This window comes from Marmota monax, unplaced genomic scaffold (genome assembly GCF_021218885.2).
Source record: "Marmota monax isolate L192 unplaced genomic scaffold, Marmota_monax_Labrador192_F-V1.1 WCK01_AAM20220418_F8-fsc00114, whole genome shotgun sequence".
Classification (NCBI taxonomy): Eukaryota; Metazoa; Chordata; class Mammalia; order Rodentia; family Sciuridae; genus Marmota; species Marmota monax.
This window is the reverse complement of record NW_026694943.1, coordinates 1,687,881-1,713,056: the sequence shown is the minus strand read 5'-3', so window position 1 is coordinate 1,713,056 and position 25,176 is coordinate 1,687,881. Positions and strand designations below refer to the sequence as shown.

The 25,176-nt window shown below is 43.5% G+C and overlaps 1 protein-coding gene across 4 annotated transcripts in view; it reads right to left on the bottom strand.

Moving 5' to 3' along the window:
* Sash1 (SAM and SH3 domain containing 1) overlaps positions 1–25,176 on the bottom strand; it is a 291,235-nt gene that overhangs the window by 60,481 nt on the left and 205,578 nt on the right. For all 4 annotated transcript variants that reach the window (XM_058573608.1, XM_058573609.1, XM_046427351.2 and 1 more), the window contains 3 exons: positions 6,944–6,984; positions 4,384–4,470; positions 1,999–2,111 (listed from right to left, as the gene is read on the bottom strand). In XM_058573608.1, the coding sequence (XP_058429591.1) occupies positions 1,999–2,111; positions 4,384–4,470; positions 6,944–6,984 (241 nt within the window). The remainder of the gene's footprint in view (positions 1–1,998; positions 2,112–4,383; positions 4,471–6,943; positions 6,985–25,176) is intronic.

Here is a 25,176-nt window from a genome sequence, read left to right as displayed (position 1 = left end):
AGTATTCCTTGGTTTCTTTGTCAAATAGTGAAATATGCTATATAAGTTGGATGAGAGTAAGGTCACTTTTTAACATTTTTCCCTTGCTCCATGAAAACTGGATTAGATACATCACATGCAACTTCCTTCTCAAACACAGGTGCTGTGGGATGTCTGTGGACATCTTCTGCATTCTGACCTTCAGTTTTACTATTAAGAAGCAGTGTGGGGCAACACTACTCAGAGGACAGGTAAACATCGTATCTGTGAAACTAAATACAGATTCACTCTTCCCATATCTGTTTTCTAGAGATTCAGTTAGTTTTTTTCCAAATGCTATGAAATGACCAAGGAATGGAATAGGGCGAGGGGCAGGGATTGTCTCAGCCAGCAGCTGTGCCACATGGTCAAGAGCATAGAAAGGAGACAGACCAGGCTGAGCATGAAGGTGCAGGAGATGAGCAATGTGGGCAGGATGTTGACACCTGTTAGCTGCTCCATCACCAGTCCCAGAAACAACCTGCTTATCTGCAGTAAGCCCAGCCAACATCATCCCTGCTTTTGCCACTGCTTTAATCTGCTGGGGACTCTGGAGGCCAAGGTCTCTGGCACTTTTCCAAATCAGAGATGGAGAAATGTCAGCGGATGGGTGTCCCAAGGCAGTCCTATCCTCAAATCACCTACTAGATCCAGTCCCACTCTCCACTCACAGAAGTGCTTTTTCTTGCAGCATTGTTTAGCAACACATGCTCTTGAGGCTCAGAGTCAGGTATTCTAAGCTAAGCTGAGGATGCTTATCAAGGTTTCAGACCTTTAAGATTCCATTTAATGGTTGCTTTGGTTTGAATGTATTTCCCCCTCCAAAATTCATGTTGAAATTTGGCTGTCCCTGTGGCAGTGTTAAGAGGTGAGAGTTGGAATTTGGGAGATAGTAGGGCCATGAAAGCTCTGCCCTAATGGGTGGGATCAATAAAAGAGTAAGTTCAGCCTCCTTTCCCTTCTTGGCCCTTCCATCTTCTGCCATGGGAGCATCCAGTCTTCCTCCCCTCCAGAGGACACTGCGTGCAAGGTGCCATCTTGGATGAGGAGCATGGCCTCCACAACACAAATCTACCTGGACTTCCCAGCCTCCAGAACGGGGAGTCAATAAGTTCAAGTTCATGTTCTTTTTACATTATGCAGTCTGTGGCATTCTACTATAGCAACACAAAATGGACTAACACAAAGGTAGAATTACAACTCATTCAAGGGTTCCATAGTGACTTAGAAGCTTTTGTTAGTTTCTAACCCTACCTATTTATGACTAGTCAGCACAGTAAAAAACCAACCATTCAAAAACCAGTCAGCTCATCAGTCAACAACAAAATAGGAAACATCTCAATAAATTACTGCCTCATTTCCATAAATACTACTTCAGTATCCTAAAGGCTAATTGGCTTCTAATTTAACTCAGAGACAGGGAAAAGATACAATAAACTGCAGATAATATTATTTTAGGTGTAAAAGTAAGCAAAATTTTAAGGCATTCCTGAAACATAATTTTGATCTCTTAGAACTGACGTTTATGATGTTTATAATACATTTAATTTTTGTTTAAAATTTTATTCTTAACCATTAATTACATTCTTATCAGTTTTTTCCAACAGAATTCAGAGGGTCATTCCCTCACTGAAGTGGTCCACAGATGAAAGATACCTGCCATTCATTCATTCATGTATTTACTGGATGACGTTTTACGTTGTAAGGTGGAATGCTTGTGTCAAATGAATAGAATGGAATCAATATTTCATCTGACAGTGCAGGTAAGTGATGGCCATCAAAATATCAGCAAAATATTACTTCAGGGGCTGAAGGTGTGGCTTAGTGTAGAGTATCTGCCTTGCATGTGCAAGGCCATGGGTCCAATTCCCAGCACTGTGCCCCCCACCACCATTACTTTAGATATTAGATTCTAGACCCTTCGATGCCCCCAAACATTTTAAGTGTAAGGAGCTGTGAGCCCAAGACCTGCTCTCTTACCCTGGCGAGGGCTTCTTCGATGGTGATCATCTTTTCTTTGACCATCATCATCAGCTGAATCCGCTCCTCGTCACTCATCGTTATCTCACTGGCGACATAACCAACATCTTCTCCTGGAGATTGAAGACAAAAAACATCAGAAGTAAAACCCAAAGAGGAAATGGGGCCCGTCATCATCTTGGACAAAGGCAGGCTGCTTCTGACTGACACTGCCTGCACTGTCCATTACGGCTGGAGCAACACAAAGCAGAAACATTTTGCTTTTCGGGACGCCAATGAGCGTGGCTACTTGCAAAAAGTGTTCCGAGAATATGTGGATGCTACAATAGGTGCAAGTCTTTCAAAATGACCAGCACTTTTGGAAAGGAGCATCTGGTTTTGGAAGAAAGCTGACAAGGAGCTCCTTGTGACAGGTGGGGCAGAGATCTAATTCAAACACCCAACTGGGTCTGCTCCATGCTCCAGGTCTTCTCTGGCCAAGGGCTCTCAGAGTCCTTCCATTTGAAGTACAAATGAGAAGAACACACATTTGCGAGAAATGGGCGTGAACCCTCTGCCATGGCAGAAAAAGGTAAAGCCACAGAGCTGAACCCTGCAGCCTGCTCCAGCCCTACATTCCTGATAAGTCACGTGGCTGTAGGTCCTCACAGGATAAGCATGGATAATAAAATCACAGATAGGAAGTACGCTAAGCTCAATGAGGAAAGGTGCTATGGGCATTTGTATCTGGAAGTATTATTGTCATAATAATTATCCAAACTATGAGGAAAGGTCAGCTTCCAACTTAAGACCACTGAAGAGGAAAAGAATCCCCATTAGGATCTTTTGAAAGCCCTTTTCCTGCAAAGCAAACAGACTGCATCACCCCTAATATATTTGAGGCAGCTGTGCCTTGGTCAGCATGTGTGAAAGGAGGTGGGTGACAGTGGGCTGCCCGCAGGGGAGAGCTGACATCTAGCCCCTCAACTTTCCCCTTTGCCCTGTCTTCCTCACACACACCTGAAATCACAGCATCTCAGCTGTGGCTTAGCTGCCCTTGGTGTACGGGAATAGAACCAGAGAATCTAGCTGCAGACTCCTAGGAACCCATTACAGGCAGAGCCTATCTTGGAATTTATGTCCCCTGTGTTTCCCTGTCTCATTTCTATTTTGTAATCAATCAATCAATCAATTAATTCAGAAGTGCCCCTCAAGTTTCCATTGCCAGGCGAGGAGAGACTCCTGCCAGGTTAGTGCATTTCGCTATCCCCAATGCCTCTGAGAACACAGCAGTGTTGGGGTGTGGGGTGGGTTTTTAATAAACCCTGGGAACTGGTAAGATGCTGGCTTCTTTCTGCTTCCGCTTCCTCTCTCCCCACCTCTCTTTCTCCAGAGCTTTCTTTCTAAATGAGACTTCATTGGAATACCAGGTTCATTTTCAATCACAAATGATCCCGGGTTTGTATCCAAGGGAAAAACTGGGGGTGTCTCAGAGGAACGTCTCTAAGTAGAACAACTTAGAAAAGTAACCGCACTTGAGTCCTGCCCAGGAAGCCAGGTGTGCAGCGGGGGTGCCTGATGTCCAGGTCCCCTTTTCTCATTTCTGTGCAGGAGTAACTGGAGAAGCATGCTGAACAGGGTCAGACATGGACATATGATTTTGTCAAGAAAGACCACTAGGGTCATTGGTGAGGAATAAAAAAATGTTCCCTTATTGATCACCATATTTAGTCAGACTGGAATCTGGAAGTGGATTTGTTCTGGTTTTCTCTGTGAAGACTGGGGGAACATAAATTACACCACCAGGCCTCAAAGGGATGACATATTTACTTTCCATCTAAACAACAACAAAAGACAGACCCAGAGTAGGGCAGAACCGCCTTCACAAAGCAGCCTGGACAAATTCCCATGATGTCAGACCATTAGAGAGTTTCTAGGGGCAACAACCCCATAACTGGCCCTGCCACGGAACAGCGTCAAAAGTTCAGGAGGATGCAAAGGCTCTGAGTGGGGGCGTGGACAGGAGGGTCCAAAACTAACAAACAGGGGGACTCTCTCGACTCTTTGAGGTTAGCTCTCCGAGAGTAAAGACATTTCTGAGTTCGGTGTTACTGAGAGCACTAACAATTTGGTCTTTGCTCCCAGCTCTGTAAAAGGAGCAGACTGCTCACTAACCACTCCTGTTTCATTTTCTGAGTTAAAAAAAAAAAAAAAAAATGACCCAGATGAAGGAAGTTAACAATAAGAATGTTAATCTTAAAGTTAACAATCGGAATGTCCGAAAAGCTGACCATTTTACAGGCTCATGCAATGCATTATTTGAACTTTCAACGCCCATTTAGATTAGTACACAGGCTTGGTTTGGGAGCTAAAAGGACCTACTGTCCGCCAGCTGCATTACAGTACCTTTTGAAGTCTGTCTCATTATTCCTTTCTGGTTCTTTCGGAAGTTCTGCCAGAAATACTTATTCTTCTTCTTCCAATCTCCTTTTCCTTTAAAACAAGAAAAATGGAAGAAAAGGCACAGTAATAAATTCATTGATAGCAGAAGTAGCCTCTTCCTTGTCATTTCAAAGCTTCCAAAAAAAGAGTTTTTTTTCTTTCAGTTTGTGAATGACTGGGAAATGCTTATAAAGTTGTTTAAAAGAAATGCAAATTTCCTAGTAGCAAGAAATAGGGTACGGTGAAGATGAGAAATAAAGAAACATCAAAAGGGCGGCAAAATGTGCATTCTTGTACCCGCTTTGATGTTTGTTTAACTAGTCTGCCTCATTCTGCCTTGTCTGTGGTTCCTTCGGTCTTAGCCACAATTATTTCCACTATACCACAAATAGGACACTCTAAGAAGTTGACTTTCTGTTGTTGTTATTTCTGTTGTTGATCTACACTTGTTTAACTTCTGTTATTCCAGATCGAATGAAGAGAACCGAATAGAATGGTTGCTAGTCCTGGGCTCAAGGGTCACTAGAGCTGGTTCTGGGGGCTTCAGTGTGGCTGTGCAGGGGTGGGGGAGGGGGACTCACAGACACCGACCCACACTGTTTCTCTATGGTGTGTAGTTTGTCTGCGTCTAGCTATGGCATGGGTGGGGCATGATTCCCACCTCTCTGGCATTCAGGCCACTTGGCAACCTACCTACAGATTAGCCAGGGCACAGTGACAAGAAAAACACATTGCAATCCTGCTGTGACACCTCCCAGCTGGTCTCCCTCTAAATTCCCACCCTTCCCAGACTATTTTGGGTGACTTATAAGTGAAAACAAATTCCTTGCCACAGATAGACACTTTTAATACTTGGTAGGGTCCTGATCATCAATCCTATGAAACACTTTTTAAAAGTAAAGGGAAGCTGGGGGCAGAGGTGCCTGCCTATAATCCCAGAAACTTGGGAGGCTGAGGCAGGTGGATTACAAGTTCAAGACCAGCCTCAGCAACTATGTCAGGCCCTAAGCAACTCAGCAAGACCCGGTCTCAAAATAAACAATAAAAAGAGCTGAGGAGGAGGTTCAGTGGTTAGGCGCCCCTGGGTTCAATCCCTGGTATTAAAAAATAAAACAAAAAAACAAGGAAATAAGATGAATAGGTAGAGTGGTCCTATATTCTATAAAAATAAGAGGCAGTGGCAGCAGTGATATCTGACATTGTGCTGATGTGGCAAACTCGGGAGCATCAGCTCCGTCACCGTTTGGTGCCTGTCTGGTTGCTCTGTGGCCACTGGAAAAAGGACAAAGTGGTGGGTTTGCACAGTCTAGACTGGTGGTTCCCAGCAAAGCGATGCTTGGAGCAAACGTGTGGGAAACTCGTCCATGGTGCTCCCAGGCTTGCAGGGTGTCATTTTTCAAGACAGGGGCCCTCATTTAAGTTCGGACAACCCCAGAGCCATGGGAATGAAACCGGAGTCCTTCAGCCCTAGATGGCCTCTGCATGCAGACCTTAAAGGCACATTTCAGGGTCCCTGCTGCCCTTGGGCAACACACTAAAGCAAGTGCAGCAACGAAGGGTTAAAGCAGAGTGACTGTCACTTATTCAAGCCTTTCTCAGGCAACTTGAGAATATAATGCATTTCTTTGAGCTATATTCCCCACTTCTTCTATTCTCATGTTTCTGAAATAGAGATACATCTCCAAAAAAAAAAAAAAAAGAATATTAGTTTATGTTTATTCAGCACTTGCTATATCCGGGCACTTTGCAATCTAATGAGTGCATCTTGTTTAAGACTCTCTTACAGGATGCATCATGTTATCATTCCCATTGAGGAGAAAACTGAGGCCTGGGAGGTGGGGGTTACAAGGCCTAGTTGACAAAGAGTTGTGACTCAAGTCCAGCAGCACGATTTGAGCACTTAGGTCACTCTTAGCCACCTACCCTCCAGCCCTGACAAAAATCAAAAGTGGGTTTTATAATTTAGAATATATAAAATACCTAATGCCTTAAATGCATACTTCTGGGTCCAAAAATTATAAATTGAAGAATTTACCCTAAAGACATTATCAAGGATAGAGATTCAAGGAATTTTATAGCAGCATCATTTGTCTGTGTCAGAGAAAAAAGCGGAAACAACTTAAATGTCCAGCAAAGAAGAGAATGGTTATTTAACTATGACATATCCAGTACCATGCAGACTTATAACTTTTACTGCAAAGAATATTCAATGGGGGGGGGTGCTCATAACTTTCAGTTTTTCAAATTCTAAACCAGTATTCAAATATGATCCCACTTGTTTAAAAAAAAAAAAAACAACTCTACACAATGGAAGAAGGTGGGGAGGGAAAGAGGGAGAGGGAGAAGAGGAGAAGAGAAGAAAGAGAAGAGACAGAGGAAGAAAAAGGTTGTCTATCAAAATCTTAACTGTTTACTTTTGGGTAGAAGGATTCTTTGTGGTTTCTATAGTTTCACAAGTCTTTATTTTCTATAAAATATGAAAATAAAATAATTAAATATTTAAACCAAGAAAAATGGTACTGACCTACAGAGCCGTCTTCTGAGTTTGATTTATGAAGAGGGTGCCTGAAAGAGAAAGACAAATCAGATTACCAAGGAGCACTGCTTTGAGAAGCAAACTGAGGACCCTCCTAGCTAGTGGAACCCAGCACCCACATCACCCAACACAGCCAGGAACACTTGTGTGGTTTAAGTATGAGGTAGTCCCCAAAAGCTCCTGGGTCAGACAATGCAAGAAGGTTTAGAGGTGAAATGTCTGGGCTCTGAGAGCCTTAACCCAATCAGTGAATGAATCCCTTGATAGGGATTAACTGGGTGGTAACAGAAGGTAGGTAGAGTGTGGCTAGAGGGGGTGGGTTCTGGGGGCCTATCTTTGGGGTATGTATTTTATATATGGCAAGTGGAGTTTCTCTCTCTCTCTCTCTCTCTCTCTTTCTCCTTCTTGGTGGCCATATTCCCATCTGCTTTCTTCTGCCACACTATTCCACCATGATGTTCGACTCACCTTGAGCCCCAAAGAATGGATTTGGTTATCTAAGGACTGAGACCTCTGAAACTGTGAATATTTCCTTCTCTAATTGTCTCATCAGGTCTTTTGATCACAGCAGTGAAAGAGCTGACTAAAACCACATTCTGAAAGGATCTTTACCACTCGCCTTTCCCACCCATCTGCTGGATTCCTAGGAACAGATTCCAGTACCATTTGCCATCATTTATTAAAGACTCACTCCAGAACAAGGCCTAGAGGAAATGAAGAGGACAGACCCCACTAGAAGATCACTGAAGTCTCCTCCAATGCTGCGAACTATTAACTACAAGTCATGTCACTGCCACTGGGACTTCTCTTGGGCCCGTGGAAAAGAAAAAAGCACATAATCATGAAACTGTCAACTCAGCACCACATGGGCCGCCTGGTCCATCAGGTGAGTGAAGTGGAAGGAAAGCTATAGGGTGGGGTGGGAGGAGGGTGAGGAGATCATCAATGGGAGACGGATGCCAGACAGAGGAGGCAGCCAGCACGGAGCTCCTCCAGTCGGTGGCTGCCAACTGGCAACTGCAATATCCATCTTGCCAGATCTTCCAAGTTCAAAAGACAAGCCAGAAACCTGCATTTTTAGATGAGAGAGCCACATTTTTAAGTGATAGCAAATACTTCAATGTTTCTAGAAAATGGGTCCAATTAAGCAACACATGTCTGGGCACCAGATTTGGCCCCATGCGCTATCCTACAGCCTGACTGCCAGTTTGTGACTGCTGACATGGGTGAACCCAAATGACCCGAAAAGCACACACAACCTAACACCAGTGGAGTAAGCATTTCTCTAGAAAATACTTAAATACCAATTTTAAGCAGGAAGGCAGGAAAGCAAAGAAAGTTAAGATTAATTGTCTCAAAAAGCGAAGAGTAGAAATTGGAGCAGAATCTTTCATTTGGTGAGTCCAAAGGCCCAAGAGCAAGTTCAGAGTCCATGGGTTTGATGAGAAGAAAATTTTGAAAGAAAGAAGAAGTTTAGCACTCAAGGGACTCACACCTGAATCTGCACTGCAAGTTCACTGCCAGAAAGGAACATGAAGTGGTGTCTAACAAAACAGTGTAGTTAGAGTGCAAAGGCTTCATTCAGAAGACGAGTCTGGAAACCTGTTAAACTGAGAAAATTAGAGGAAGAGAAGCAGAACATCCAGATTACCTCTCAGGGACCTGCCTCTCAGGTATAAGGAGTGTAAGGTGACCACAGAAGGGGAGAGGAGCTTTTCTTGTTCAGGGCCACCTGCAATGCTCCACCATTTCTAATGCAGCCCACTATGCAGGTTGATGGCTGGGGGTGTAAGTCTGCAAACATCACCCTGCTCCAGTCTGCGAGAACAGAAATGTTCTTGACCAGCACAAAAATCTGAAGATGTCTACCGTGAACTAGATGAGAGTAGAAGCTGAGAAGGGACAGGGGAGATGCATCTGCAGGGGAGAAGCACTACTCTTCTTCTAATTTTCTCAGTGCTTCACTTACAAGAGTAAGTCTGAATTCTAGCTATTTCCCCTTATTACCATGCAGCCAACACAGAAAATATAATGGAAACCTACTTTGTTGTCAAATTGTGCCAAAATGTAGCTCATAAAGTCTACTTTTGTTCCTTCTATCCTGGCAAAAATGAAATGCCATAAACATACAGAGACTTTTAAGAGGTTGCCATTTCAAATTTTAAATCATTCAGCCAAAATGGATTGAATGATATCACAAGTAAGGTGCATGGGTGCCTATGAAGAAATGGACTCCCAAGCTAGGGAGGGGGGTGGACATGAACAAAGATGCACATGAAGGAAGAGAAGAAGAGGAAGTAGGAGGGGGGACAAGGAGGGAAAAGAGGGGAAGAGGGAGGAGGAGGAGGATGCCCCATGTTCAAGGTACGAAAGGCAGCTAAGACTAAGAAGGCCAATTGGTTGGGGACTAAGGAAAGAAATTTCAAAGAAAAATGTTTAAACTGTTTGGACTCATATGTCAAAAAAATTAAAAATTACTCTAGCATTTTGAAACATGGTCACATGTATCAGTCCCCCTTTCTTCAATGGGCCATAATCTATCAGTCAGTTTAAATGACCACTTAAAACAAAGGACGCCAAACATCTATATTTATGCTTATTCTGAGGACTAGGAAAGTACTGACCTAATTGATAAGGACCAAGTATATCAAGTTCCCCAGATCTAGATAAAACTAGCTAACTATGTAATACATTAGAAATATGTACAAACTTCTTTTTTTTTTTTGATACAAACCTTTTCATGGGAAAATAGTCTACAGAAACACTACTTTCCTTAAGCCCTTTGCTGATTTAGAATAATAAATCTTATCAAGTTGTCAGAAACTTTCCCAGTCACTTAATGTAAATCCCAATTTGACAGAAAACTCTGGTTTCTAGAAGTTAAGGAAGTGACTCATGGAGACTGGGGATGTGGCTCAGCGGCAGAACACTTGCCTGGCATGCATGAGGCCCTGGGTTTGATCCCCAGCCCCAAAAAGAAAAGAAGGAAAGAGGCTGAGTGTGGTGGTGCACATCTATAATCCCAGCAGCTTGAGAGTCGAGGCAGAAGAATTGTGAGTTCAAAGCCTGCCTCAGCAATTTAGCAAGGCCCTAAGCAACCAGTGAACACTTGTCTCTAACTAAAATACAAAAAGGACTGAGGATGTGGCTCAGTGGTTAAGCGCCTCTGGATTCAATCACTGGTACCAAAAAGAAAAAAAGAAAAGAAAACAGAAAAAACAAAACAACCCCCCCACCACCCCGCCCAGGACATGACCCAAGGTCCATGGTACTTGGCAGTCACCAGGAATTGTGTCAAGGAAACCTACTGCAGTCCTATTGTAGAAACCTATCCAGTCCTTTTTCTGAATAAAATGTATTTAAAATTATCTCAATTCTTTGCTTAAAAAAATAAAATGTTCATCTCTGTTTTTCCAACCCATTTTTCACTATTTCTGCCAGACACCATAAAATATGTTAAAACTTATGCTTCGGGGCTGGGGATGCGGCTCAAGCAGTAGCACGCTCGCCTGGCATGCGCACGGCGCTGGGTTCGATCCTCAGCACCACATACAAATAAAGATGTTGTGTCAGCCAAAAACTAAAAAATAAATATTAAAAGATTCTCTCTCTCTTTCTTAAAAAAAAAAAAAAAAAAACACAAAAACTTATGCTGCAAAAAGCTCTCAGTACTATACAGCTATAACAAAATACAACAGTATCTTTCTCTCTAAAATGCTGATTTACAATGTTTTATTATTTTTATTTACTTTCTTTAAATTATGATGCATTTTGAATAATTTTATCTTCAGGTTTGGTCTTGTCCACATCGCTTGCGTTTCCCAAGAATACCAGCAGATGGCACTGTAGTGTCTTTATTAGTGTTTCAGTTGGTGAGTGGAATTTTGTTTTTAAAATTTCACAACTTCCACAACCTACATACTGGTCAGAGAATAACAAGCTAATGTTTCCTAAGTGTGAAGCTCCTCAACTCATCCATTTTCAAAGGAGAAAAATGACACTGTATGAATTTTTACACAGTAAATTCTAACTGTAAACAGAAGCTGGCAGAGAAGGGATCCAAAATGCCAGCTCCTTTCTCCTTGACACTGATTATAAAATTCATCCAGCAGGAGCCAAAATCAATGATGTAACCAAGGTTTCAAACTTGGGTGATGGCAGGTAGAAGAAGTCATTTACTGATTTCCCAGTGGAAGAAATTAATGCTTAGATGTCAGCTCCAAAGAGGCCTCCTGGCAGAACATCCTTCTTCCAGTCAGATGCTGAGCCTCAGCATAGCAGGCACTGGAGGATGGTTTGTGGGCTTTTTGGATCAATCCCTTTCATTGTTAATGGAGTGAAAAGGATGAGAACTTCAGTAGGGTTTCAATAACCAGGAAACAATAATTAACATTCTGTTGCACTTTGAAAACCTATGTAAGTATTTGACAATCATTAAGTATTGCATTTAAAGTCTCAGAACTGAGCCTTTAGCAAATCCCTTCTCACCAGTAACTACTATTAGAACCCCAAACTGCTGAAGTGTGACTATTTTTTGTAAAGACATCTCAATTACTTGAGATGTTTCTGAAGGCAAAATTCACTTAAGAAAATTCCTTAATTAAGGAATTGTTAATTAGATCAAAAAATCAACTGAAAGGCCAGCATCCTCAGAACTTCTGTGATGGTTTGGATTTGAGGTATCCTCCAAAAAGCTCCTGTAACAATGCAGGAATGTTCTGAAGTGAAATGACGAGATTATGAAAGCTGTAATGTCATCAATGGATTAATCCATTTGACAGATTCAACTGGATTACTAAGTGGTAACTGTAGGCAGGTGGGGCGTGGCTGGAGGAACTAGGTCACTGGGGGTGTGCCCTCGGAGATTATACGTCTTGTCCTGACTCCTCTCTCTGCTTCCTGGCCACCATGAGTGAAGCAGATTTCCTCCACCACATCTTACATCCGATGACCCAGAGCAGTGGAGTCTGCTGATCATAAAACAGTGGGCTCAAAATAAAAGTTTTCCTCCTCTGAATTGTTCTTGTCAGGTATTTTAGTCACAGTGATGAAGAAAAGACCAACATATCACTTCAATCTTTAACAGTTTCTTTGTCAGATTGCTTTGTTCAGTCATTTTCATGATTTCATCCAATAAAGATTAATTCACCTCCCAGTGTACGTGGGCATCCTCTGAAGCACTGAGAACATAGCAGTAAACAAGATAGGTAAGAGTGGTGCCCTGAAGCCTGGATGAGAGACAGGAGGAGGACTGCAGAGTCAAGGAGTGGGGAGAAGAATGGGTGGGACGGACAAAGAAGTCCTCCCTGAAGAGGTGGCTGTTGAGCAGAGGCCCAGGGGATGGAGTGGCCTGGGGAAGGCCGGTGGGTAACCGCAGGAGAGGAAACCAAGAGGTCTGCTCTGGACATGTGAAGTTAGAGTGCTTGGTAAACCTCCCTGTGGAGATACGAAAGGAATAATGGGCTGAGAGTCTAGAGCTGGAGGTAAGCAACTGGAAGCCACTCAAATATTTAAAGTGATGAAGCCAACTGAAGAGAAGCATGATGGAAACCGAGTCTGGGGCAGCCCAGCTCTTAGGAGTCTGAAAGAGAAGGCCAGGCCAGGTAAGGAGACCTGGGGAGAGTGGCCCACGAGGAGAGGGAAGATCAGGAGTATGCTTTCCCCTTCTCTGGATGGAATAATCTTCAACTTGATTTTACAAAAAGTTCTATTGCTGTCCTAAACTCACCATGCAGGCTCCACCCAGGTTGCTGGTTTCTTTTCTACTGATTTCTGTTGCTTTAGAGCAGAGATACTCATAAAACCAGAGAGAGGAACAATCACAGGTCAAACGAAATTCTTTACACTAATATGAAATGTCATCTCCAAACTCAATGCTGTTATGGATCCTCCAACGACAGAGTGGGATTATCACTGAGTAATGGCCTATCTGGAGTCACAGAGCTGGGTGGGGGCATAATGACCCCCTCTCTTGTTCGTGCCAAGCTCTTTCTCACTCATACAATAGATCTCACATTGCATGCCCTCACACACGCCCCTTTTCTGATTTCTGGGATGGACTGAAAGGGCACACAGTACATATTGGCCCTGCTCTTGTGTCAATTACTAGAAGAATGCTCAGAAGAACTCACTGAGATAAAACATTTTCAACACCAAATCTGAACACGTCTGTGGATTTATTCTAACTAAGCACCTCGAGAATACTTCTCAGGAGTTGGTTGTATTGCTTTTGCCTGATCCTCTGGTCTGCCTGTGGAAGGAAAGGAGGAGGCCAAAACAAAAACCAAACAAAAAGAGAACGCTCATTCTTCTTCTTATGTCTATTTAAATAAAAATAGTCTAAAGTGCATCCAGCCAAAGACAGACAACTCTATCTCATTTTCCCATGGAGCCTGGCACACCAGAGAGTGCAATGAATGCCCAAGCGGAAAGAAATTTCTAAAACAGACTTCACATTTGGGCTTTGATGGGTTGTTCAAAAACTTCTCTCTCTCTCTCTCTCTCTCTCTCTCTCTCTCTCTCTCTATATATATATATATATATATATATATATATACATATAGTAAAGCAAACTAAATAAATATATAAAATAAGAAAAGCAGTTATAAGCTCATTTCTAAGCGAGGAACATATGTTAAATGTTACTGGAAAACCTAAACTTAAAGGGATTTTTATGATTCCATAATCTTGAGTCTCAGGAAATAAACTTCTCTATTAGTTTATTTCCTATGAATTTGAATCAGGGCTCTTGCTATGTCTGGCCCTTTTCCTACACCAGCCCACCTGCCAAGCAGCCCCAAAGCCAGTAGCTCTTCCTCAAGATGTAGGGGACATTCTCCGTGCTCCCCAATTGTGCACAGGCAAGGGGAGGTGTGAGAAGGTAAAAAGGTGGAGGGGACTGTAAGAAGATAATATTTTCTTTTTTGTGTTCTATGTAAGTATGAGCATGCATATTCATATTTTGCTTATTAAGTGACAAATGATTTTAAGTAAAATATTCCTTAATTTGATATCATCATTGGATTATTAAAGATATCTTCATCATTGGGCTGGGGATGTGGCTCAAGCGGTAGCGCACTCGCCTGGCATGCATGCGGCCCGGGTTCGATCCTCAGTACCACATACAAACAAAGATGTTGTGTCCGCCTATAACTAAAAATAAATATTAAAAAATTCTCTCTCTCTCTCTCTCTCTCTCAAAAAAAAAAAGATATCTTCATCATATGGTCTGATTTCTTCTACTTTAGAAATAAACATGAAATGAAATTCAGTTAATGCTTTTCTTCCATCTGCCATAAAAATTCAAAGGTCACCCTTCCTTAGCTGCAGGGCTAGGACTCAGGTGATGTAAGAAAGATACGAGGTCCCAGGCCATATGAGGTGTCACTCTCAGGGTCAGGTAGGTACAAGAACAAGTGCTTCCTTCAATTCTGTGCCCTTAGTACCTCTCTTACTTTACCCCAGATCTGGCCTTGCATGGCCAAAAGGAGTTGGGTTTCATGTCTGTGACATAATTCAGTTTGCAAATTCACTGGCTGAGAATGAAAGTAATTCTAGTGCCAAAATCTGGCATATTGTGAGAACTCCATGAATATTTAGTATCAATGAAACACTGGTGACATTTTGTCAACCCGGTCAAAGCACTCTCGAGATATACAGGCTTTTTCTTTCATTTCACGCTCTATTCCCAGTCAAGGCTTCCTGGCTTTTGCTTACAAGGTCGCCTTCATAAAACACCAACACAGGTGTCTGCAGTCCCAAACCCAAGGGCATGGCCCTGCCCAGCCCAGGCCAAGAGTCCATACACTCTGAAGTCAAGTGGACCTGGGGGAAAGGCCAGTATTGCCATATCTAAGCCTTGGGCCTCTGAATGTGTAGGAGAGATGACAAAACTGAACCTGCTTTTTGGACTGTGCATTGGGGAATGTAAAGAGCCCAACAGTGCCAAGTACTTGGTAAACATCACCTCTCTATAGGACTCCCTCATTTCACAAAGCATTACCACCACACCTCTCCTATCTTACACTCTAACTACTTCCAAACCACTGAGGATTCACCTTTAGAATTTTAACATCAATTTCTCTCAAATAATGTAGATGGCTATGATGATTTTCCTCCCTCTTCTCAAAGTTTTTACCAACAATTCATGCTTTATGTAGCATTACCAAAAAAAAAAAAAAAAAAGAAAAAGAAAAAAGAAAAAAATACACACAATGACTGCACAAGATGTCAATAGGTCTTTATCCAATCTATTTTCAGCATATTATTACTTCCATTTGCTTCTCTCCTTTTGTCTTCCTTAAGCAGTATTTAGTTTAATATAACACAGTATATTTAGTTTAGCACAGTATATGATGATTTCTTTTAATTGATGCTGAGTGGTTTTTCAATACAGACACTTCTTGTGGGGAATGGCTTGGGTCTATCAATTATGTAAAATTAACTGTCCAAAAGAAATGGGAGGTTTTTCAGGAATTGAAAGTGTATATATCCTCTCAAAACTATAATATTACCCCAAAATTCTGGTTTGTAGATGGCTTTTATCATATGGTATGAATTCTTGCATTTGAACAATGCTAAAAAGACACTGAGAAGTTTGAAATAGTCATGAATTTTGGCATTTTAAACTTTTTTATCCTATCCTCATTTAATATCTTTGGTTTAAAATCACTATCAAAACCACATTGGGTCAGCCTACTCCTTACATATAAGTTATGTCAAAAAGGCATCTTGCTGGGGGGGGGGGGAAAGGAGGAGAATGGTACTGCCAATTTCGAAGCGCACCTGTCAGGCTGACAACAATCATGTTTGCTCTCCTCACCCCTGCTAATTGTAGTGACATAGGGAAATGCCGGAAACTAAACATGATCTTGCCTCTGCAAACCCAGTCAGTCCCCTTTTGGTTTGTATTTGGTAGAGATCAATGGCAGCAGACTGGTATCTATACATGAATAATGTCTCAAATGTTGGCACAAGGCCTGCCCCCCGGGAAGTGGCACAGCACAGGTATGGCTCAGAATATGAGTTCTGAAACTCAAAAATCTTAACACCAAAAAAACCCCCCAAGTAACCCAATCAATAAATAGGCCAAGGAACTGGACAGACACTTCTCAGAAGATGATATACAATCAATCAACGAATATATGAAAAAATGTTCAATATTTCCAGCAATTAGAAAAATGCAAATCAAAACCACTCTAAGATTTCATCTCACCCCACTCAGAATGGCAATTATTAAGAATAACAACAATAAGTGTTGGCGAGGATGTGGGGGAAAGGGCATGCTCACACATTGCTGGTGGGCCTGCAAATTGGTGCAGCCAATATGGAAAGCAGTATGGAGATTCCTTGGAAAACTGGGAATGGAACCACCATTTGACCCAGGCGGCTATCCTACTCCTCAGCTTATACCCAAAGGACTTAAAATCAGTATACTACTATGAAACATCAATGTTTATAGCAGCACAATTCACAATAACTAAATTGTGGAACCAACCTAGATACCCTGCAGTAGATGAATGGATAAAAAAAAAATGTGGTATATATACCATGGAATATTACTCAGCATTAAAAGAGAATAAAATCTTGGCATTTGCAAGTAAATGGAGAGAGTTGATAATATAATGCTAAGTGAAGTAAGCCAATCCCAAAAAACCAAATGCCGAAATGTTTTCTCTGATATAAGGAGGCTGATTCATAATGGGGATGGGGGGCGGGGCAGCATGGGAGGAATAGACAAACTGTAAATAGGGCAAAGGGAAAGGAGGAGAAAGGAAGGAGCATGGGGGTAGGAAAGACAGTGGAGTGAGATGGACATCATTACCCTAGGTACATGTATGAAGACACGAATGGTGTGACTCCACTTTGTATACAACCACATATATGAAAAATTGTGCTCTATATATGTAATATGAATTGAAACACATTCTGCTGTCATATGTAACAAATTAGAATAAATTAAATTTGAAAAAATTAAATTAAATTAAAAAGAATGTGGGTTCTACAGGCCAAATGCTAGTGTTCAAAGCCAGGCCCTACCCCTTACTGATTAGTAACTGTGGGCAAGTTACTTAGGCCCACTGGATCCCAGTTTACTGGTATGCAAAATAGAGACAATGTTATCTATGGCACAGTTTTCCAGAGGTTTCTGTGAGTTCTGACTTGCACTGTACTCAGAACATCCTTGCACATGCTAAGCACTAAAAATAAATAAAACAAGATAAAAATAAAGTATGTTCTTATTACTGGCCTTTTCTTTCAACCAGCTCTACCAGGAGTCAAACTCTAACTCCTTCTCAAAATGTACTTCAGCTTCTCAGCATGCGAGGGTTGGTTTTCTGGCTCCTAACGGGTGGCCAACAAGCCCTCTGAGCCAAAACAGGGCTCCAACCCTGCTGAATCTGAAAATCCTCACAAAGGTGCTCTGAAAGAGGGCTGTGTCCTTCTATTCACCAGTTGATAACTTGTCCTGAAACTTAATGATGTAGGTTACTGGCAGAAATTGAAGTTTCATGTCTGAGAAGCAGCCAAGTGCAATCCCCCCACAGTAGAGACCGTGGCCTGGTTATTTCTGGGCCATGGCCTCACTTAGGCCAGGACTACAGGAGTGTAAGAAGGGAGAGAGGAACATGTCCGCAGATGTGGGTCCTGGGGAGGAGAAGCAAACTGGGACAGTCATTGTCTCAGTCAGTCATCCTTTGAAGTTTCCAAAGACCTCTTGGGAATCTTCTCTTGTCCATGTGGGCCCTACCTTCCACGTGTGGCCTCATGGGTCTGGACTGAACCAGATGTTGATATAAAATTGCAGTTTGGATGCCAGCTTTTGATGCCAATTACACTACTGATGGTAATGGCATGTGTCCCAGCACTGAGAAAGTCTAAAGTCCTTCCCAACCCCTTCTTCAGAACACCCCCATGACATACTAGAGGGCCCACAGTATCTTCAGGAAGGCAATATATACAAGAATCAGTAACTGATCAGTCTCATATAAGAATGAGCAATGATAATTTATTATCTGCTTGGTAGAAGTAATGAACTTCTATGCAGTGGGAACCGTACACCACATGGTCCATACCGTCCAGGAGATTACCTTTCATCAGGTGGACTTTCATGACAAGCTCCAAGGCTAGAACCACAGAGCCAGCTGTCTCCTATCTCAATACCTATCTTTCTTTCTGACAGCACCCAGATTTCATTTGGGGTGGCAGTGTGCCCTCTTAAAGTACTCATTTCCCCAGACTCTCTTGCAGCTAGGAGAGGCTACCTGTCAGGCTCTGGCAAAGAAGAAATACTAGAACTTTCTAGTGGGGTGTTTTTGAGAAAGTTAGTGCTTCCATGATGAAAAGGTCTGACTGACTATACACATCCTTTGTCCTTTGCTCATCTTCTTCGTTCTACCAGAAACATGGACAGGATACCCAAGCAGTCATCATCTTATCATAAGGAAAGTCACATGCTAAGGATGGTGCAGTGGGAGAGGGGATGATTCTTTGGCCGACAGCACCAGCCTTGGGACCCCTGACTCTAGTCTCCTTGCTATTTGAGAACATGCCCCCATTTGTCTAAATGCTGAAGTCAAGTATCAGTTGTATGCAAGAAACCCCATGACCCTGATTAAGAGACTGAGGCTCTAAGTGTTTTATCTGGAGTCACACAATCAGCATAGTAGTCTTCTCTTTACCTGTGATTTCTGTTTTTCACAGTTTCATTTACCCATGGCTAACTGTAGTTCAAAAATATTAAATGGAAAATTCTAGAAATAAACAATTTAGGCTGGGAATGTAGCTCCGTGGTAAAGTGCTTGCTGAGCATGCTCAAGGCTCTGGATTCAATTCCCAACACCACAAAAGCAGCCTTTTATTACAGCGTATCGGTACGACTGATGTATTTGTTAATAGTTATTGTGGTTAATCTCTTCTTCCTGTGTCTAATTTATAAACTGAACTTTATCATAAGTATTTATGTATAAAAAAATCATACTACATATAGGGTTGAGTACTCTGTGGTTTCAGGCATCAACAGAATGTCTTAGAATATGTCTCCCCCGGAGAAGAGGGGGCTATCGTAGATGGAAGTCACAGAGCTGGGGCTTTAACTCAGCTCTTCAGACACATAACACAGTGTTTTTCCCAGTAAAATCTGGGCTCTGTGAAGACAAGGGCCTCACCAGCCAGGTAAAATTGTGAGCCCGAAGCTAAAACACTGCATATTTTCTCTAATTACTAGTGTGAAAGTACAATTCAGGTTTGTAGCTTGGCTGCTGGAGTCTGCAGCCCCAGGTAGAACTGACTTTTGATCATTCCTCCACAGGCATAGAAATTAAAGTATAAAAACATGGAAAGGACCCTGTGTTTCTTCTGTTCATTCTCGTTTGGGTGAAACCAGTAATCACCAACACTTTCATTTAATCCTTCCATGCGAATTTTAGATTTGGGTCTTTACATCTTCTCCTCTTACTCTTAATTATTTTTATTTTTATTATAATGATTAATTATATTAATTGCATAAATTAATGGGTTTGTAACATTTCCAATGGGTTTTTATACCTTAAGAAAAAGCAAAATGAAGTAAGACGGGGCATTGACATTCTTTACACCACACAAACTATTTTTTACAAAATGAGAAAAAAATGATAAATAACTTCATAGGAGCTTATGCAGTGTCCTTTTGAAAAACACCTTCAGGCTGGGGATATAGCTCAGTGGTAGAGCATTTGCCTAGCATTTACAAAGCTCTGGGTTCAACCCCCAATACTGGAAAAAAAATTTTTTTGCTTACTTTTTTTTTTTGGCTACTTATTCTGTATCTGGAACAAAATTATTCCTTCCCTCTGTTTCCATTTTTAAATGTTTTGCAAATGTGCAATAAGTATGTAATCCCAAACAGGCTTTCCTGCAAAGAAACATGGCTCAGGACTAAGGCCAGATGGAGGGACAGGGACATTCCATGTGCCTCTCTGAAAGGCCACTTTGCTATCAGTGTGCGTGAGGCCGACACATGGACTCCCACACTGGCACAGAGAGGGTAAGGGGTCCCAGCAGAGGCTGGTCTGGGGAGCAAGCTGGCTCCTGGCATTCTCATTAAATTTATATGACCCTACAGGGAAAGCGGGGCTGCAAGGGGCTGGCCCTTACCAGGCGCGGTGAGAGAAGGAGAGAGGAGGAAAAGAGGTTCCTTTCAATTATCTCCTCCATACGTTTCCATGGCGATGGCTCCGGAAGCTGGTCAGAACTTTCTCAGTGGAAACAAACAGAGGCTCTCATTCACCCTCGCCAGGCCCGCTGGCCACACTGGCCGCTTGTGTAGTCTGGGCACAGAGGACCCCAGGGAGGGCCATGGGGGCTGCTGAGCCTTTCTTCTGTCAGCTGCTCTCAGGGACAGCAGGGGAGTCATGAAGCTGCCTCCGAAGGCCAGACCTGGAGGTGCTTTGGTATGGAGGGCACTTCCTCCCTTGCTGGATGCACACTGACCAACCCACCCTCCAGGACACCACTGTGGGAGCAGCCTGCTGCCCTACTTCTCCGGCACGCAGCGTCAACAATGTGGAGGCCTGAATCTGGGTCCTTTTGATGGTAACCGCTGCTGTAACCACTTGAATTATTTTCTCCTTGCCTTTGATTCCTTTTTACACACATAGCTGATCAAAGTGTTAATACATTATAAATATTATGAACATGGAAACTCTCTAACATCTTCTCGGTCACACCCATGCATCCTCCACATCTGAACCCACTGAACAGCTGGCACCATTCTGCTGGCCCCTTACAGGTCGGTCTCACTTCATCCTTCGACAGGTTTATCTCTCCCTCCGCTTCTGACTCAGTGGTTTAATCAGAAGGGACAATGCCAGCACCTGCAGGCCAGTGCTTGCTGGAGCTGATTCAGACACTAGGGAGCTCTGTTAGGGTCCCCAGGATGATAAAATGACCCCTTTTGGTATCAGTCAAGAGCCCCCCCCCCCCCAATTCTACCTGTGCTTGAGAAGCAGAGGGCTTCGGTCTGACCAATAAGACTCTGGTTTCTGTAGTGATTCCAAAAACCCAGCTGGCTACCCAAGAATCTCCTGGAAGAGTTTTTAACATCTCCAGTGGTTCCACATCTAGAGAATCCAATCCAGTAGATCTGGGTGGGCCTGAGGTTCTGTCTTTGCTAAAACGCGCTGGTCAGTTCTGGTGTGTGGATATGCTTGAAACACCAGCTTAACCCAGTAGACAGGGGAGCAAAAATCCCATCCTCGCTTCTCCACCCCCTCAGCATATCTTCTGAAGAAAAATAAGCAATGGTGCAGGTGAGACTCACCCACAAGAACACAGGGACCCAAAAGGACAAGAAGCCACGCCCCTTCAAGCATTATCCTGATTGTAAGGTTGTTCAGACAAGAGCCTGGGGGCCAGGTTGACTTTGACCCCCACTATTCCTGCCATGCAGCTGACACTCACTACGAACCTGAGGATGGAATACAGCCAGTGGATGCAGGAATTTGGAGAGTGGAGGAATGAAGACAGGCCCAACAAGTTTCAGACCTCCAGTATCTTTTCCATCAGAGGATTCCTGCCTCCTGGAGGCCGTCAGCCACCTCCTCACACTGACATGTCCTTGTAAGTAAGGTACAGAAGGAGCCTCAGTGGGCAACACCTGGGCTGGTCTGCAGCCTCCTGCGAGCCAGGTTTAGGCCCCAAACCCTTCCCCCAAGCAGCTGTGCTCTGGCAGCTGTGTGCACCCTGTCTTCTGCCTGGAAGTCACCCCAGCTCTGCTCTACTAAGCAAACCCCCGAGTCATCCCAGTGCTTACTCCTTGGGAACCTGTGGTGGGTGTGGAGTCTGACAATGTAGCTCAGCTGGATCAGGCTTCCCAGAATTCTCTTCCCTGAGTAGCTCCAGGTTGGCGTGGGCCACGGGAGATATTTTCGATTAGATGTGGAAAGCACAAGTAGCCATAAAGAGAAGTAGCCATTTCTCCCAAGACTTCCAGGCCTGCGCGGGCACAAGGTCTGTCCTCCTCAGGTTCTCTGAGTCCTGGACCTATGCCTGTTGGGCTCCTGAGGAGGGGTACCAGCAACTCCCACAGGTTACCAGCAACCATGAAATTGTAGGCTTATTTGGGGGTGCTGAGCGAGGACATGGGCTTTGAGCAGTTTGGGGTGCTGAGAGAGGACATGGGCTTTGAACAGTTTGGGGTGCTGAGAGAGGACATGGGCTCTGAGCAGTTTGGCCTTCCCACCACCCCCCCAGGTCACCTGCAGGGTTTTCTTCCTGACAGATGCCCTTGCTGACACAGGCTGCATCATCAGACACAGCAGGAACAGCTCACCTGGACTGCAACTAACCCCGACAAAGGCACAGGGTCAACCCTCTAATAAAATCCTTACTCTGTCTTAAGGTTCTGCACCTCTAATAGAACCCTGACTGATGCTGAAGCCACATGGTCATCAACCCCATGCCTCTTCCCCAGAGTTCCCCGGTCCTCTTTCTGCAGTTCCCTGTCCTGATGGTTTTCACACTGCACTGTAACCACTTTTCATGTCTCTGCGGATTGTAAGGGGACAGCTATCCTTCCTGCACTCATCTTGCCAGGGCTGAGCATATTTGTCCTCACAGCTGAAACTTGATAAACACTTATTAAATTAAGCCTAGTCTCTCTGCAGGGCTTCACTCTTACTGTAGTTGTGATGGGCTGTCTGATAAGAGGCCTGGCCCCTGCAGATAAACAGACCAGGATATGAAATCCGGCTCTGCCTCCCCCAAACTTTGTGATCTTGGTAAGTCATTTAACCTTCCTGAACCTTGTTTTCCTTAACCATGAAATATCATCCACATTATAGATCTGTCAGAAGGATTAAAAAGATAGGCAGGGAGCACTTAGAACATTCTAGGCAAGTCTTATTGCTGCTTCTGTTGGAATGTTATTTATTTACCTTCCCATCCCACATCTCTGGCCTAATATCTGTTCACTTTTAATGCAGAAGAGAGAATTCACAGCAGTCACTTCTGTTATTAAACTTTCCTGGTGGCAGTGCCTGTCCCCAGCAATGGCAGTGAGAGCCTGCACAGCCTGCTCCCAGTGCAGGGTGCAGCCCAGCACGTGGCCTCCAGCTGAGGCTGGGCCAGCTGGAGGCTCCCTCGCCAGACAGAGTGAAGGGCAGCAGGGTTTGCTGTTGGGAACAGCTGAGGCGGCAGACACTGCCACAGCTGCTCTCACCCACAGCCCTGCATTTTGGAATGTTGAGCCCCTCAAATATGCCATGTGATGGAGCACACACGTGTGCACACAGATATTTGTGTACAAATACTTCAGTGCACTCTGACTGCATGGGCCTTGTGAAAATGTACGTTGTTTACAATCCCGCCCCCCCCAACACTTGATAACATGGAAACTAAGGTCCTGTGGGAAGAGCACATTTTCAGTGACAAGCTCTGCGTACTGTACCATCTGTAAGACTGAGGACAGACCCTAAGACACACTGCCTCTGCCAGGGTAGCTGGGGATCTTACAGAGGGGTGGGCAGAGGACAGGTGGGATGTGAGCCAGGCACTGCGTTGTGTTTCACAACCCTCGGAAAGAGCTGTCACTGGGCTTGATGGATTAGGAACCTAAGGCACAGAGAACTCATTTACATTGTTCGTAATCACACAATTAGCAGAGTTCAAATTGAGGCTCAGGTCTGTCTAGCTCCAGGGCCTATACCTGTAGCACATTTGGAGCCCAAGAAAAGTTGGTGGGTGTAAAGGCATGCTTGGGCGGGTCAGAAAAATTGGAAGACCCCTGAGCTAGAGAGACCTCTGGAGACCCCAACTCAGACCATCACTGTGGAAATGAGGGCACTTGAACCTAGAGGGGTGACACAACATAGTTGAACAGTCAAGGACAGAAAGTGTGCTGAAAGCTTGGGGCTCTCAGCCAGTGATTTTTCCCTTGTGTCCTTAACCTCTACACATGGCTATCAGAAAACTGACTAAAGGAAAAGAATACATAATACATACACTAATAATACCTGGCTTTTGGTCTACCTACTTGTTTTCTAAGACCTCACATTGCTGTGTCTATAGTTATTCTGATGAGTGCAAAGAACCAAAGAATGGTGACCTAGGCTGTCCCTGGTTCTCTCTTTTAACGGGCTATAAAAGTTCACCTCCCTTTCCCGGGAGCAGTACTGTGAGCACACACTGAGGTCATGCCCACCTCGACTGGGCAGAAGGAACTGGCTGACTCCTCTGAAGGCACACTTCACATGACTTCCTTGACCCCTACACAGATGCAGGACCAAGGCCTGGGCCACACATGTTCATGTCCCCCATGGGAAACACTGGCATCCCCTCCCTACCACACAGCCCTGTCACAAACAGGATGTAGAGACAGGATGTGTTAGGCTCAGCTAGAGGGGACATGGCTTGACCTGGATTTCCTAGCAATCTCACGACCTCATCAGCTCTTCTCACCGAATCTGGTCTGATTCCAAGGTGTGATAATCCCACGGCGTGTGGACATCTATCATCCACTTCCATGAATGAGCCACAGAGTTGGACCTGGGTCACACAGGAGGAAAATCAATGTGACAGCTAACAGCAGTCCCTGTCCTTGGGGGGTTTCCACAAAGGGATGAAGGCTGAGCCCTTCTCCCTGACACCAGTTCCAGCAATAAGCTTGTTAAGAAACAAGTTCCTAAAAGGATAATAATTTCTTACACATTTCAAAAGGACTAGAAACCAGGTTGCCAGAAATTAGATTCCAGATTCTATGCTTAAAATGCAGAAAGCCACAACGAATTTCCTTTCAAAAATGTACTTTCCTTCTGTATGAAATGCCTGGAATAGGCAAGATTAATTATAATAGAATGATGATTGCTTAAGGTTTTACAAGCAATAGGAGTGTCATAGCTAAAGGTCACCTTTCAGACTTTTGTAGTCATCATCACGACCAATTTGAGGGTAATTCTGTAAATTCAAAAATAAACCCTTGTTCTGTATGTTGAACGAATTCTACCTTAATAAAGCTATCATCAAAAATAAAAGCACTTTCCCAGAGCTGGGGTTGTGGCTCAGTAGTAGAGCACTTGTCCAGCATGTGTGAGGCTCTGGGTTCAATTCTCAGAACCACATATAAATAAGTAAATAAAACAAAGGTCCATGAACAACTAATAAAAATATTTTTAAAAAAGCACTTTCCCACTAAAATTGCAGGTTTAAAAAATTTTAAAAATAGCTGTAGTATTTTGTATATGATT